The 13,168-nt window shown below is 37.3% G+C and overlaps 1 protein-coding gene across 2 annotated transcripts in view; it reads left to right on the top strand.

Moving 5' to 3' along the window:
* The window catches only part of CLTC (clathrin heavy chain), a 64,709-nt gene that overhangs the window by 19,943 nt on the left and 31,598 nt on the right, over positions 1-13,168 (top strand). For both annotated transcript variants that reach the window (XM_081109039.1, XM_081109038.1), the window contains exons 3-8: positions 2,889-3,157; positions 3,722-3,883; positions 5,484-5,597; positions 6,028-6,201; positions 10,567-10,764; positions 12,384-12,584. In XM_081109039.1, coding sequence (XP_080965165.1) covers positions 2,889-3,157; positions 3,722-3,883; positions 5,484-5,597; positions 6,028-6,201; positions 10,567-10,764; positions 12,384-12,584 — 1,118 coding nt within the window. The remainder of the gene's footprint in view (positions 1-2,888; positions 3,158-3,721; positions 3,884-5,483; positions 5,598-6,027; positions 6,202-10,566; positions 10,765-12,383; positions 12,585-13,168) is intronic.

Raw genomic sequence — 13,168 nt, 5'->3', positions numbered from 1 at the left:
TAAAATTTATGCCCACAGTGTGATAAGACTGCTTTAAAAAGAATAACACCACATATTTTGCTAATATTAGCACTTAAGCATTGCTATGTTATGCTTAGAACTTGGTTATGATTATAACTTTGCTGTTCTTGATGTGCCCTTTTTATACTTGTCTTGTACTTAAGTTATCGAGTTTTAAAAATGGCTTGAATTTACAAGTGTGTCTATATATAGGTGGGTATTAAAGCTTTGAAATTACGGGTGTTAGAGTTTATTCAGACTAACTTTTTAGTTGTCATCACAGGGAACAGAACAATCTGTTAGTCTAAATAGAGTTTAAAGAACCTCACATGGGTTGGGAGCCTATATTAATTTTTTTCCTTTGAGCTATAAAGTGAGAATGTAATTGACTCTTTTAAAACAGAAGTTTCTGAGAGGAGTTGGTGACAAACTGAATGACTGAAAAAGACATTTAACTGCTTATTCTTTGCTTGTTTTTCTTCTTGGTATAGTAGGAAGAGTTCCAGTTTCTAGTAATATTATACCAGGTACTTTATGTCTTTGGAGCATATATGTAACTTTTATAAAGATTACTTTAATCTTACGGCATAAATACAATTGTCTTTATATAAGGAAACAGACCTTGCTCAAAATCACATAGCTGTCACCCCAATAAATGCAATTAAAAATTTAAAAATCACATAGCTGATCATTGGAGACCTAAGTCTATAGATAGAGCCATTCAGTGCTAAATAGTGTGTTACCTAAATGGTGTACAAGCACTGCTTCCAACCCCATCTCTAGCAGGCTGACTTTGGATAAGACAGAAATATGCAGGAAGCCTACTTTTTATTCATTTGTAAAGTGAGAGGATTGGGTTGGGTAGTTTTCCAGTTCTTTTTAGCTCAAAATCCTAGTAATTTCTGGATGAGTTGTTAAAAGTGCTGAAGTTTTTAAACAGACTTCTTTTTACATGATTTAAACTTCATATTTAGTAGTAATACTTGTTGGAGATTAAATGAGGGGAGGGAGAGGGCCGAGCATATTCAAACAGATGTTACCATTCCATGTCTAAGATTAGAGTTGATCTCACCCCAAGGAAAGATTATCTATCCAGCTTTCACCTAGGCCCACATGTTTTTCAATAGTGAGCTTTTTGCTTCTATTAAACAATACATATTATACTTTAAAATATTAATTTCCCTTCAGCTTCCTTAAAGAATTTAAATTCAACTGCTTAATAGCTCTCACACTTGTATTAAAAGGCCATCATTTAAATTTTCTCAACATTCTTTTCTATTTTTAATGTTGTTGTTATCTTATCACATTTCTTAATGCTTTCTTATGTGTGCAGATGGTGAGTTATCTTAAATTAGATTGTATTAGTTATTGTCCTGTCTTATAAAAAGAATAAGTTGAAAATATTTCCAGAGCATTGTACAATAATAGAATTATAGATTTGTGCCCATATGTGTTTTTCTATAGAGTTAAACTGTCATCCCTTTCCCTTCTCCCCAAATCTCTTATATAACATGTACTGTACTCCAACCGCTTTTATGTAAAAAAAGAATAAACGTCTAACTAGGGGTTGGGGAAGGCAGCAAAGGAAAGTAATTTCCAAATACAGCAGGTCCTTGAATAATGTCATTTGGTTGTAAGATTGATGAGCTGCCATAGGAATTTATCTCAAAATCAGTTAGCCTATGGTAAAATTGGTTTTTTTATTTGCTGTTTTCCTTAAAGTCACAGAACCTATTGAGGCCTTACGGTACTTACTTTTGAAGCCAGTTTTAAATCTTGGTTTCTTTTTATAAACAGGACTATAACTCTCACAATTGTTCAAGTCTGGTTGTGTTTTATATATTGTGTTTTATGGAAGAAGTTCTTACACATGTGGTAAGAAGGGTCATGGTACAAAGCCATATGTTTTGTGTCCTGTCCCATCTCCTCTCTCCCCCTCCCTCATACCCCCATAATTTTTGTTCTTTAGGATCCAGATTCTCTGTGGCTCAGGAATGGAGTTTTCCTTAGTCTCTAAGGACTAATCTGGATTAGATAGCCTAGTGATATCTGTGGGCTTTGACCTCTATTAATTTAAACCAAATCACTTTTTGGATCGTGATGGAATTCAAATTATAAATGCCAGTCTTTGCATCTGATTTAGTGACCGCTTAACACACTCAAATTTCATTCTTTTACTAAATGTTTGCTGTCTTCATTGGATGGAGCTTGAACTTTGTTCCTATCTGCAGTATATTAACAGCATCTGAAACTGTCCTCCTTTGTCTCCCTCTCCTTTCCTCTAGCATCTCTGCTACCTTTTCCTTTGTATCTTACACCAATTAAATGTAGCATGCATTTCCCTTATGTTCTTGTGGTGCAAGGCAGAGTTGAAGTAGGTCCTCTTTCAAAAAGCAGTTTCCACAAGATTTAGTTGAATAGGGGATGCCTGCCTTTTAAAAAGTAGTCATTTTTTTTCCATGTGTTTGTGTCAGATTTGCTTTGTTCTTTGTACCTACAACTAATGTAGTTAATGTGTAAACATTCTTAATTATAAATAATAAGATTTCAACCTTGTTTTCCACCATTGTTAAGCAAGCTGTTCTTTAGACTCACTTTTAGTTGGGGTTTAGAATCCTATAGAATTTTATGCTATCTGTTTAAAATGTCTTTAATAGAGGTAATATAGTTTTCGCTTCAAATGTAGATGGCTTGCCCAGTCACAGCTATCTTTTCAATGGTTGCTGCTCTATCAACTTGACTTCTGTAGTTGGTTACTGAATAGTCTCCTGACAGAACCATTTGTTTGGAAGTTATAGATCTTGTTTCAGAGCTAGTCTAGCTAGATATTAACTTATCCTGAAGTGTGGCTTTCTTTAGTGATTCATAATTCTTAATTTTTGTTTCAGCTGGGAAAACTCTTCAGATATTTAACATTGAAATGAAAAGTAAAATGAAGGCCCATACCATGACTGATGATGTCACCTTTTGGAAATGGATCTCTTTGAATACGGTTGCTCTTGTTACGGATAATGCAGTTTACCACTGGAGTATGGAAGGAGAGTCTCAGCCAGTGAAGATGTTTGATCGCCATTCTAGCCTTGCAGGTTGCCAGATTATCAATTATCGTACAGATGCAAAGCAAAAGTGGTTACTTCTGACTGGCATATCTGCACAGGTAACACTTTTTTTCTAGTGTTTAATAAAGAAAGGTCTAGAGAACTAGTATGCCCAGAATGCAGTTTATTTTGAAATTAGGTCTTTTATGCTCAGTTATGTAATATCTGACTTATTTGGAAGACCTTTTTTCTTTTTTAAGAAATAGAGAGAGCTGGCGTAATGCCTTTATACTGACATAATTTCAGAGTATGTACTCCTTCCAAGTATTTTTAGGTCTTACTTGCAGGTTAAGTGGGCATATTGAGTTCCTGTATGAATGATTTGGAATTTATTATGGACATTTACTGCAGAATGAGTACTCCTACACATATATTTTTTTAAGATAGCATAAATAGATGGTCGTATATGGGCCACATTTTAAACATTCATGTTAAGCTTTAATAAGGTAATCTTTGGAGCTAAATTTTAAGTGAAACGGTATCAAATCTACATTGAGAGACTAAAAAAGAATTGTAAATCCTTTTAAAGGTGATAAAGCAATTCTAATTATTTTCACTAGTTGATGAATCTGGGTTATTGGTTGATTGGGTCCCCAAACTTTATTCTCTTTGATCTGTTGTAGCAAAATCGTGTGGTGGGAGCTATGCAGTTGTATTCTGTAGATAGGAAAGTGTCTCAGCCCATTGAAGGACATGCAGCTAGCTTCGCACAATTTAAGATGGAAGGAAATGCAGAAGAATCAACGTTATTTTGTTTTGCAGTACGGGGTCAAGCTGGAGGGAAGGTAAGTTTTGGCTTTGGAAATTATTTTAGAATTTCTTTGTCTTTATGCTACTAATTAGTCATCTAAGTTCAAAATAGTATTCTTCCTTGTTAATTTGCTTCTAACATTCAGATTTGTGATGACTGTTTAAATTCTGCTTCTAGTGATACTTATCTAAAATAAATAATGTTCTTTAACAGCTTTTTAGTATCAGCTGTAGGACTTTTATTTTGATTGCCTTTATCAAGGCCTTACTTCTATGCTTTTCAGTCTACTGTGCATAAGATTCATTAGGGTTGCTAACGTATACATTTGAGCACCTTATATCTAAAGAGTCTGATTCAATAGAGGGAGCTTATACTCTGCATTTTAAATATTCTACATGACTAGGTAGAATGTGGCCTACAATTTGAGTAACACTGCCCTAAGTCAGAGCTTGTTAATCTTGGCTCTACATTGGAATCACCTGGACAAATTGAAGTACTTTGTATGTTATGATTCTTAGTTGCAGACAGTAGAAACAGATCTGGTTGATTCGAGCATAGAAAATTTACTGAGAGGATTATGGATAGTTTACAATAGCTTGGAATGTTTAGGACCAAGCTTGGAAGATGAGGAATCAGGGAAAATGGGCATTCGCCAGAGCTGCAGCCGAAAGCCCTGCCACAGAACCCTGAGAACTCGGCTGCTACTCTCACTGCAGTGTTGGATGACACAGCACTGCAGCCCTCACTGCCGGACTAGACTCCCTAAAGTCTTCATATTTTTCCATGGTAACTATTTGAAAACATTAAGATAGCGATTTTAAACCAAAATGTTTTCATCCAGGTTTTGAGGTCTATGTGATTAGCGTGACCGCTCACTCAGCTTATGCACATACTTTCCTTCTGTGTTAGAGTAGATGTATAGGCTGAAAAGAATTTAACAGTTAGGTCTCTATTTGGGGACCCAAATGCTAAGTTATAATAGGAAACTATGAGAAAGCACCTTTGTGGGTTATATATTACCATTTTATGCCATTAATTTAAGATAGATTGTGGTGTGATTGTTTCAGCTATTCAACTGACTTTAAAGTTTTTATCTTGAAATAATACACATTCATAGGAAATTGTAAATACAGTACAAGTGTTCTTTACCTAGTTTCCCTTAACAGTTGAAATGAAATGTATGTATGTCTTACATGCTATACATATAGTATATAAAGAAACAATAAATTAACATTAGTATAATTTTATAATTCTGTGTCACATGATACATACTATTCTGTTACCTCAAGGATTTCCCTCATGCTACTTCTTTATAGGTACTCCCACTCCCTTACCATCTCTAACCCTTGACAACCACTAAATTGCTTTACATTTCTATAATTTTGTCACTCAAGATACTGTATAAATAGAATCATATAGTATGTGACCTTTTGAGATTGGCTTTCCACCCCACTCAGCATAATGTCCATGAGAGTTCTTTTTATTACTATTAACCTACCATGGAAATATTAATGGTGAATATTAAACCTATTGGAGGACATTTTGATTGTTTCCAGTTTAGAGCAACAAATAAAGCTACTATGATAACTACTAAAGGATCTAAGTTTCTATAAGTTTTATTTTCTTTTGAACAGTTACATATCATTGAAGTTGGCACCCCACCTACAGGGAACCAGCCCTTTCCAAAGAAGGCTGTGGATGTTTTCTTTCCTCCAGAAGCACAAAATGACTTTCCTGTTGCAATGCAGGTATTTTAAACAAAGCAAAGGGACCTTTGAAATCTCTCCTCTTAACAAAATTAACTCCAAAACTATTATTAGTCAGTCAGTATGATTTAAGTGGAGCTTAAAAGAGTAACTTTTATTTTAAAATAAAGTTTATTAGAGAAACTTGATAAAGTAATACTCTAATGTGTAAACTGGGTTATCCTAAGTCATTCAAAATTGTTTTTTTTATCTTAGACATCTTATTCATATTCTTATGTTTTATGTAAGACCCTTATTTGTGCCATATTTAAATGTTCTGTAAGAATGAGGAAACCATTAATATTAGCTTTTAATTTGTAATGTAAATCTCTTGTCAGAGTTCTAGAATTTCACCATCTCTAAAATGGAATTGGTCTAAATTTTCTGTTTGTGGATTCATTATTTTACTTAAGTGTTGATTTTCTTTATACAGATCAGTGAAAAGCATGATGTAGTATTCTTGATAACTAAGTATGGTTATATCCACCTGTATGACCTTGAGACTGGTACGTGCATCTACATGAATAGAATCAGTGGAGAAACAATCTTTGTTACTGCACCTCATGAAGCCACAGCTGGAATAATTGGAGTAAACAGAAAGGGACAAGTAAGGAAACCTTGAGACTTAAATTAAGCTACAAAATAATACTTATTGCCGTTAACATTTTTTTAAGTAAATGGTAACTTTAGATGTCCGAAAATAATATATACCTAAAAATACGAAGCATAGGATACAAACTCTCTCTCTTTCATCCTGTCTCAAAGAGAAAAACTGGCATATAGCCACCTAGGATTGTGTCTTTATTGTCAAAAGAAGTGACTCTTTTTCAAAGAAACTATTAGGGCCACATTTGACAGACTGTATACTTTTTATAGGAGTTCTCTTTCTATGACTTCTAAGATAAATCATTAACTACAAGGAAAAGAATTTTCCCTACATCACTATTCCTAACTATTACTAAATATTTAATGTGGGAAGGTGATATGTTACAGTAGCTATTATGGAGTACCTGGCAAGTTATCCAGTTAGATGAGGAAAATATTAGCTGATCTGAGTCTGTCATGATTGGCAAACCTTTTCATACCATTAGCAAGTGATCCCTTTTCTGTATTTTTTTAGTATTTTAATGTAATTAAAATATTCTACCCCAGGAGTATCCTATTCTTTAACAAATTATTAGAATTTCGAAAACAATACTATTATTGGTTTTGACTTAGTTTTCCTCCAAATTAGTATTTTTCCCAGGTAGTAAGCAGTGGAAGCTAATTAGTAGGTTTTTTTCTCCTTTATTCTGTTAATTTCCAAGAAATGGGGTGTATATGAAGAGGCAAATACTCTGTCCCTACTTGTCCAACCCCTACCTCAACTCTACAACTGCTTTATGTCCCTACAACTTATGTAGCCCTCCTCATAGCACTTACCACAATGAATTACAATTGCTTGCTTAACTGTGTTAGTCACTGTTCTTCATTAGGAAAGGGGCTTTTCTTTGTTTAATCGTATTTCTACACCAGTCCTTGTCTGGCACAAAAGTGACTTTAAAAATTCAGTAGCTTTCATTTATTCAGTTGCATGTGTGTCTCCTGGAAAATATCAAGAATGACTTGCCTTTTGGTGAACTAGGTTAATGACAATTTAATAATCATGAAGTTGATAAGCCAGAGATCTTTTTCTTTCCACTGCTGTGCTGATGTTTTTTGTTTGTTTTTTTAAATTAAATCTTTATTGTTCAGATTATTACATTTGTATATGTGCTGCCGAAGCGAGCACCAGATTATTACATTTGTTCCTCTTTTTTTCCCCCATAACTCCCCTCCACCCAGTTACCACCCCACCCTCCTCCCTCACTCCCCACCCACTATCCTCATCCATAGGTGCACGATTTTTGTCCAGTCTCTTCCCGCATCCCCTTCACCCCTTTCCCCCCCAAGAACAGTCAGTCCACTCCCTTTCTATGCCCCTGATTCTGTTATAATCACCAGTTTATTCTGTTCATCAGATTATTTATTCACTTGATTTTTAGATTCACTTGTTGATAGATGTGTATTTGTAGTTCATAATTTGTATCTTTACCTTTTTCTTCTTCTTCCTCTTCTTAAAGAATACCTTTCAGCATTTCATATAATACTGGTTTGGTGGTGATGAACTCTTTTAGCTTTTTCTTATCTGTGAAGCTCTTTATCTGACCTTCAATTCTGAATGATAGCTTTGCTGGATAAAGTAATCTTGGTTGTAGGTTCTTGGCATTCATCACTTTGAATATTTCTTGCCACTCCCTTCTGCCCTACAAAGTTTCTGTTGAGAAATCAGCTGACAGTCGTATGGGTACTCCCTTGTAGGTAACTGACTGTCTTTCTCTTGCTGCTTTTAAGATTCTCTCTTTGTCGTTTGCTCTTGGCATTTTAATGATGATGTGTCTTGGTGTGGTCCTCTTTGGATTCCTTTTGTTTGGGGTTCTCTGCGCTTCCTGGACTTGTAAGTCTATTTCTTTCACCAGGTAGGGGAAGTTTTCTGTCATCATTTCTTCAAATAGGTTTTCAATATCTTGCTCGCTCTCTTCTTTTGGCACCCCTATAATTCGGATGTTGGTACACTTGAAGCTGTCCCAGAGGCTCCTTACACTAACTTCGTATTTTTGGATTCTTTTTTCATTTTGCTTTTCTGGTTGGGTGTTTTTTGCTTCTTCGTATTTCAAGTCGTTGACTTGATTCTTGCAATCCTCTAGTCTGCTCTTGGGAGTCTGTATAATATCCTCCATTTCAGTCAGTGTATGCTTAATTTCTAGTTGGTCCTTTATCATAACGTTGAGGGTCTGACTAGATTTCTTGAGGATCTCACTACATTTATCGGCGGTCTCACCAGTCTTTTCGAGGGTCTTACTAAATTTATCGGGGGCTTCTAGAAAGTTCTTGAAAAACCTTAAAAGTGTGGTTTTGAACTCTATATCCAGTCGTTTGCTTTCCTCCATTTCTGTCATTTGTGTCCTATTTCTTTGTCTCCGCATTTTTTGTGCTTCCCTGTGTTGATGGAGTGGCTTTCTGTGCTAGGTGTCTTACAGGGCCCAGTGGTTCAGCCTCCCCAATTACCTGAGGTGGACACCCTTGGTGCACCCCCTTGTGGGCTGTGTGCACTGTCTTGTTGTAGTTAAGCCTTGATTGTGGTAGGTATCACTGGGAGGAATTGACCAATTGGCTGTGAGAATCAGCTGTGTCTGCAGTGGGAGAACTTCTGTGCTGGAGACACCCCTCCTGGGCAAGACTTGCTTCAGTGGGGCTTTGGTGCTCACTGAGTCTGCCCCCTGAGTGTGTCCCTTATGGGTCCGAGGGGTTGCAATCTGGATGGTCCCACTCTGACCACCGGGTATACTGGCTCCTGGATCTTTCAGGAGGTGCTAATCTAGCCTTTGCCTTAGGCTACTCAGCAAGAGCTCAGCTGTGAAGGAATGCAAGTTGCCCCGGGGCCATGGGCCAGCTGCAAGTTTGTTAGATAATTTTCAGATTGCAAAAGCCTCCCTGCACAGCTTGGGCGGGGCGGAGTCCCAGGGGATCAATAGGGTTGAGCAAACAGCTATGGCTGATCGTCAGTCCTTCCCTAAGAGGCCCCGAGTCTTAGTGTCCGGGTAATCGCTGCAAGCACCTCTGAGAGAAAGCCGCCCTCGAGATGCGAACGATACCAGACAGTCTGGCCTCTCCCCGTATCAGTCACAGTCCCCAGAGACTCGACCGGAACTGGAGTTCAGAGCAGTAGGGAGTTTGAGACTCCCTCCCGATTGAAAAAGCCAACTGTTTCCTTAGCCGCCAGCCCTTTCCGCGTCCGCCTCCGCACCTGTGCACTTAACTTCCGCACCACAGCTCCTCTGAGTCTCAGTGTGCTTTTCTCTTTCCTTCTAGTTGTAGTATTTCCGCTCAGCCAGCCTACCTGTGGTTCTGAATGATGCCCATTCTGTCTTTTAGTTGTATTCTTGAAGTGGTTGTGCGAGGCAGCAATCTCCGGTGTTTACCTATGCCGCCATCTTGGTTTCTCCTTAAAATATATTTTTTTCTGTGCTGATGTTTTGAAGATAATGCTTAAACTAAAGTATCTTGAATAATTTTACTAATATATTTGATATTTATAACTTTGATTCTGGGAACTTAATTGTTTCCCTCCCCTTCCCCTACAATTTTCTGTCCCAATCTAACAACAACAAAGTATAATTTTGATTCATCCACACCAGATGGCTAGTGTTGTGTTGGCTGTTGTCTTTTTTTTATTTGACAATCTAAGGGAAAGAGGTTGGTGCCCCTTACTAAATAGTCAGGCATTGCATGTTTCAAAAATTCTTGTGGCACACCAGTTGAAAATCACTGCCCTAAAGGAATGAGTGTGTGATTTCTATTGGTTGAAAATCAAAAGCCATCAAGATGACATTATTACCTTTATTAAGCACCTGTTGTATACCTTGTATTATACAGTAGGATTTAGGGATTCTTTCCCATCACTGAATATATAATCTGACCTGTGGGAATGTAAATGTAGTTAAAGAAAATTACTGAAAAATCCTTATTAAAAAATCCTACAGTTAAGAGGAATATATCTTAAACTTCTTCCAGGCAAGCTTTAGATTTTGTAGCTTCTTCAGTCACGTTCTGTAGGTTTTCAAGATTGCGTTCCTCAAGAATCTATAAATCATAGTGAATTGTTTTACAGAGCTCATTTAAATGGATGATAGCAAAGCAATTAGAGGTCGGACAGTATGAAATAGGGAGCTATTTATATTACAGAATGGCCATATTTTAGGCATCCCAGTTTTCTCATTTATGGCCTCTTTTTTTCTTTTTATTTAATTTTTATATTTTTATGACACAGAAAAAGGCAGCTGTCACAATTTTAATACCTTTGTGACTCAGTAGTAATTAGCTCTAAGCAGATTTAGTATTACTGATATCCAAATGAACACATTGCAACTATTCATTAATCTTTAAATTGCAGGTTCTATCAGTATGTGTGGAAGAAGAAAACATAATTCCTTATATCACCAATGTCCTACAAAATCCTGATTTGGCTCTGAGAATGGCTGTACGTAACAACTTAGCTGGTGCTGAAGAACTCTTTGCCCGGAAGTTTAATGCTCTTTTTGCCCAGGGAAATTACTCAGAGGCAGCAAAGGTGGCTGCTAATGCACCCAAGGTAAATAGCCATGAAAATGAAGTTGCCATGATTGGATTAATGTTCATATGCTTTATTTCTACTACTGTTAGAAATGGAGCCAGCTCTCCACTGAGAAACTAGTCTTCTGTAGGTTGCATTCTTTCTGTGGTAGATTGAGTTCCTTGTTGGTGCCTTTAGATTTGGTTAATTATTTTTCTGTTCTCTAGTTTTGGTTAGCTTTTTAAAACTTAAGAATGTTAGAAAGATAAGTAGATCTAGCAATCTATGATTTATGTAGATGTAATGATGTTTAGTTACTTAGTTGTAATACTGTTTGACCTTGTCAGTGATAGTTACCAATTTTTCCCCCTGTATAAAGCTTTGCTTCCACTTGGTCCACAGCTAGGGAGAGGGCTTTCAGGGTGGTTAAAAAGCTGCCTAGAGCTGCAGGGAGAGGCTCAGGCAGAAGCCCTGACACCACAGGGATGCCAGTGGTCTCTCAGAGGCCACTGGGCTGCAGAGGCTCCTAGTCATGCTAGAAGGTGAACTTAGCTCAGTTTAGGGGCCAGCCAGCTTGCAGAGGTTAGTCAGGTGGTCATCCATCTTGATGAATTTCACCTCCTCATCTAGGAAGTGGCTCTATAAGAAGTCACCAAGACATGGGTGTCTGTATGGGCCGAATCCAGGGCATGCAGATCCAGTAGGGCCTGGTTCAGGTTCTTCTCCAGGACTATGGTTTTACCACACTCATCCTGTGGCATCTCTTACGTGTCCTGGAAGAAGGCATGGGCACTCTGCTGGCTTTGCATCTTCAAGAGACACTTGGTGCCCTCCACTTCTCAGCCAACTCATGGAAAAAGTGGCCCATGCCTTCCAGAGCCACATCTTCACATTTGAAATAGAAGCGCAGAAGAGAGGTAGGTGTGGGAGGCTCTCAAATGAAGGTTAACCAGGCGATTGACAGTGGCTTCCATCTCTGTGGAACAATTTTGACAAATCTTGGAGCTCATGGTTTATCAACAATAAGGAGCTAAGCTCAAAAAAATGTGTTGGCTGGTCCTGGAGGCAGCGGATGGCTAAGAAGATGGTTCCAAAGGTTGCAGCTGGAAAAGAGGTTAGAGCGTGGTTGGGGCTGGAAGAAGGGGTGTCCATGGGTCTGTTCTGTTCAAACATTGTTGAAACAAGAGATGGGTCCATAGGGCACACTGTCTGGTAGTACTGATTTTATTTCCCAAAGTTGAAGGATTGAACAGATCCTATTACATTTATGGTAAAAAGAGTTGTCTGAAATTGAGCTGAGTTTATTCTCATCACCTTTGTATTATGGTGAATGAATTAACACCTTATATCCTGATCATTATTAGGAAATTTGCACTTAATATGAACCTGGAATAATAGCTAGCTGTAACTACTTTCTGATACACATTGACATTGTAATTAGGTTGGTATGTTTCTGATTCTGAATAACCTTATTACACCTGGCCAGAGGTGTGAACAGATGTTGACTGAATCTTTATTACTTAACATATTGAAGATTTGAAATTTGGTCTTAGTAGGTGGAATCATGCTTTTATGATTGACTTAAGAGACCCATGGAGTTCTTGGTGTGATGTTGGATCTCCTTTAAACAGAGTCTTCACCATTTCTCTTTCTTAAAGGGAATCCTCCGTACCCCAGACACTATCCGTCGATTCCAGAGTGTCCCAGCCCAGCCAGGTCAAACTTCTCCTCTACTTCAATATTTTGGCATACTTTTGGACCAAGGCCAGCTAAACAAATATGAATCCTTAGAACTGTGTAGGCCTGTACTTCAGCAAGGACGGAAACAGCTTTTGGAGAAATGGTTAAAAGAAGATAAGGTATGTTAACTCTAGTTAACATACTTTGGCTTTAATTGTCTTAAATACCACATTAGCAAGTTATAAACATCTAGGTTGCCCCAAAATATCTGTATCGTTAATGCTTATAGGAATAGAATAAGAGCAGACATTGTGTGAGATGCATAAACTTACTTTTATAACGCGGAGGTAGTATATCTTTGTTTAGTATTTTAAATGGAATCCAGAATTTGTGCTGGGTGGTTAGAACCACTAACCTGGAAGCAAATTGCTATCCTTTTGCTTCAGGAGAACCTTAGTGTGAGACACTTCAGTATGTGTTCATGTCAACTTATGTAACATTCATTTGGATATAAGCATATATTCCTATCTCTCACATCCCACATTTAATATGCACAGTAGTTTCAATCATACAAGTATATCTTCTTTGAGAAATTCCCAAGTATCATCATAATGGTGGTATTTGCTACTAGTAACTATGTTTGGGTGTGAGAAGGAAACATGTTATATAAAATGTTGAACTATAGATATGTTCATAAAACAGCAGGGCTAATTAGCAGTGATAAAAATTCCCAGAAAGATTTCACAGTATGTAAATTAGCATT

Source organism: Myotis nattereri, assembly GCF_964212035.1.
Source record: "Myotis nattereri genome assembly, chromosome: 16".
Taxonomy (NCBI): Eukaryota; Metazoa; Chordata; class Mammalia; order Chiroptera; family Vespertilionidae; genus Myotis; species Myotis nattereri.
The sequence above is the reverse complement of the archived record's forward strand: the minus strand, read 5'-3'. Positions and strand labels throughout refer to the sequence as shown.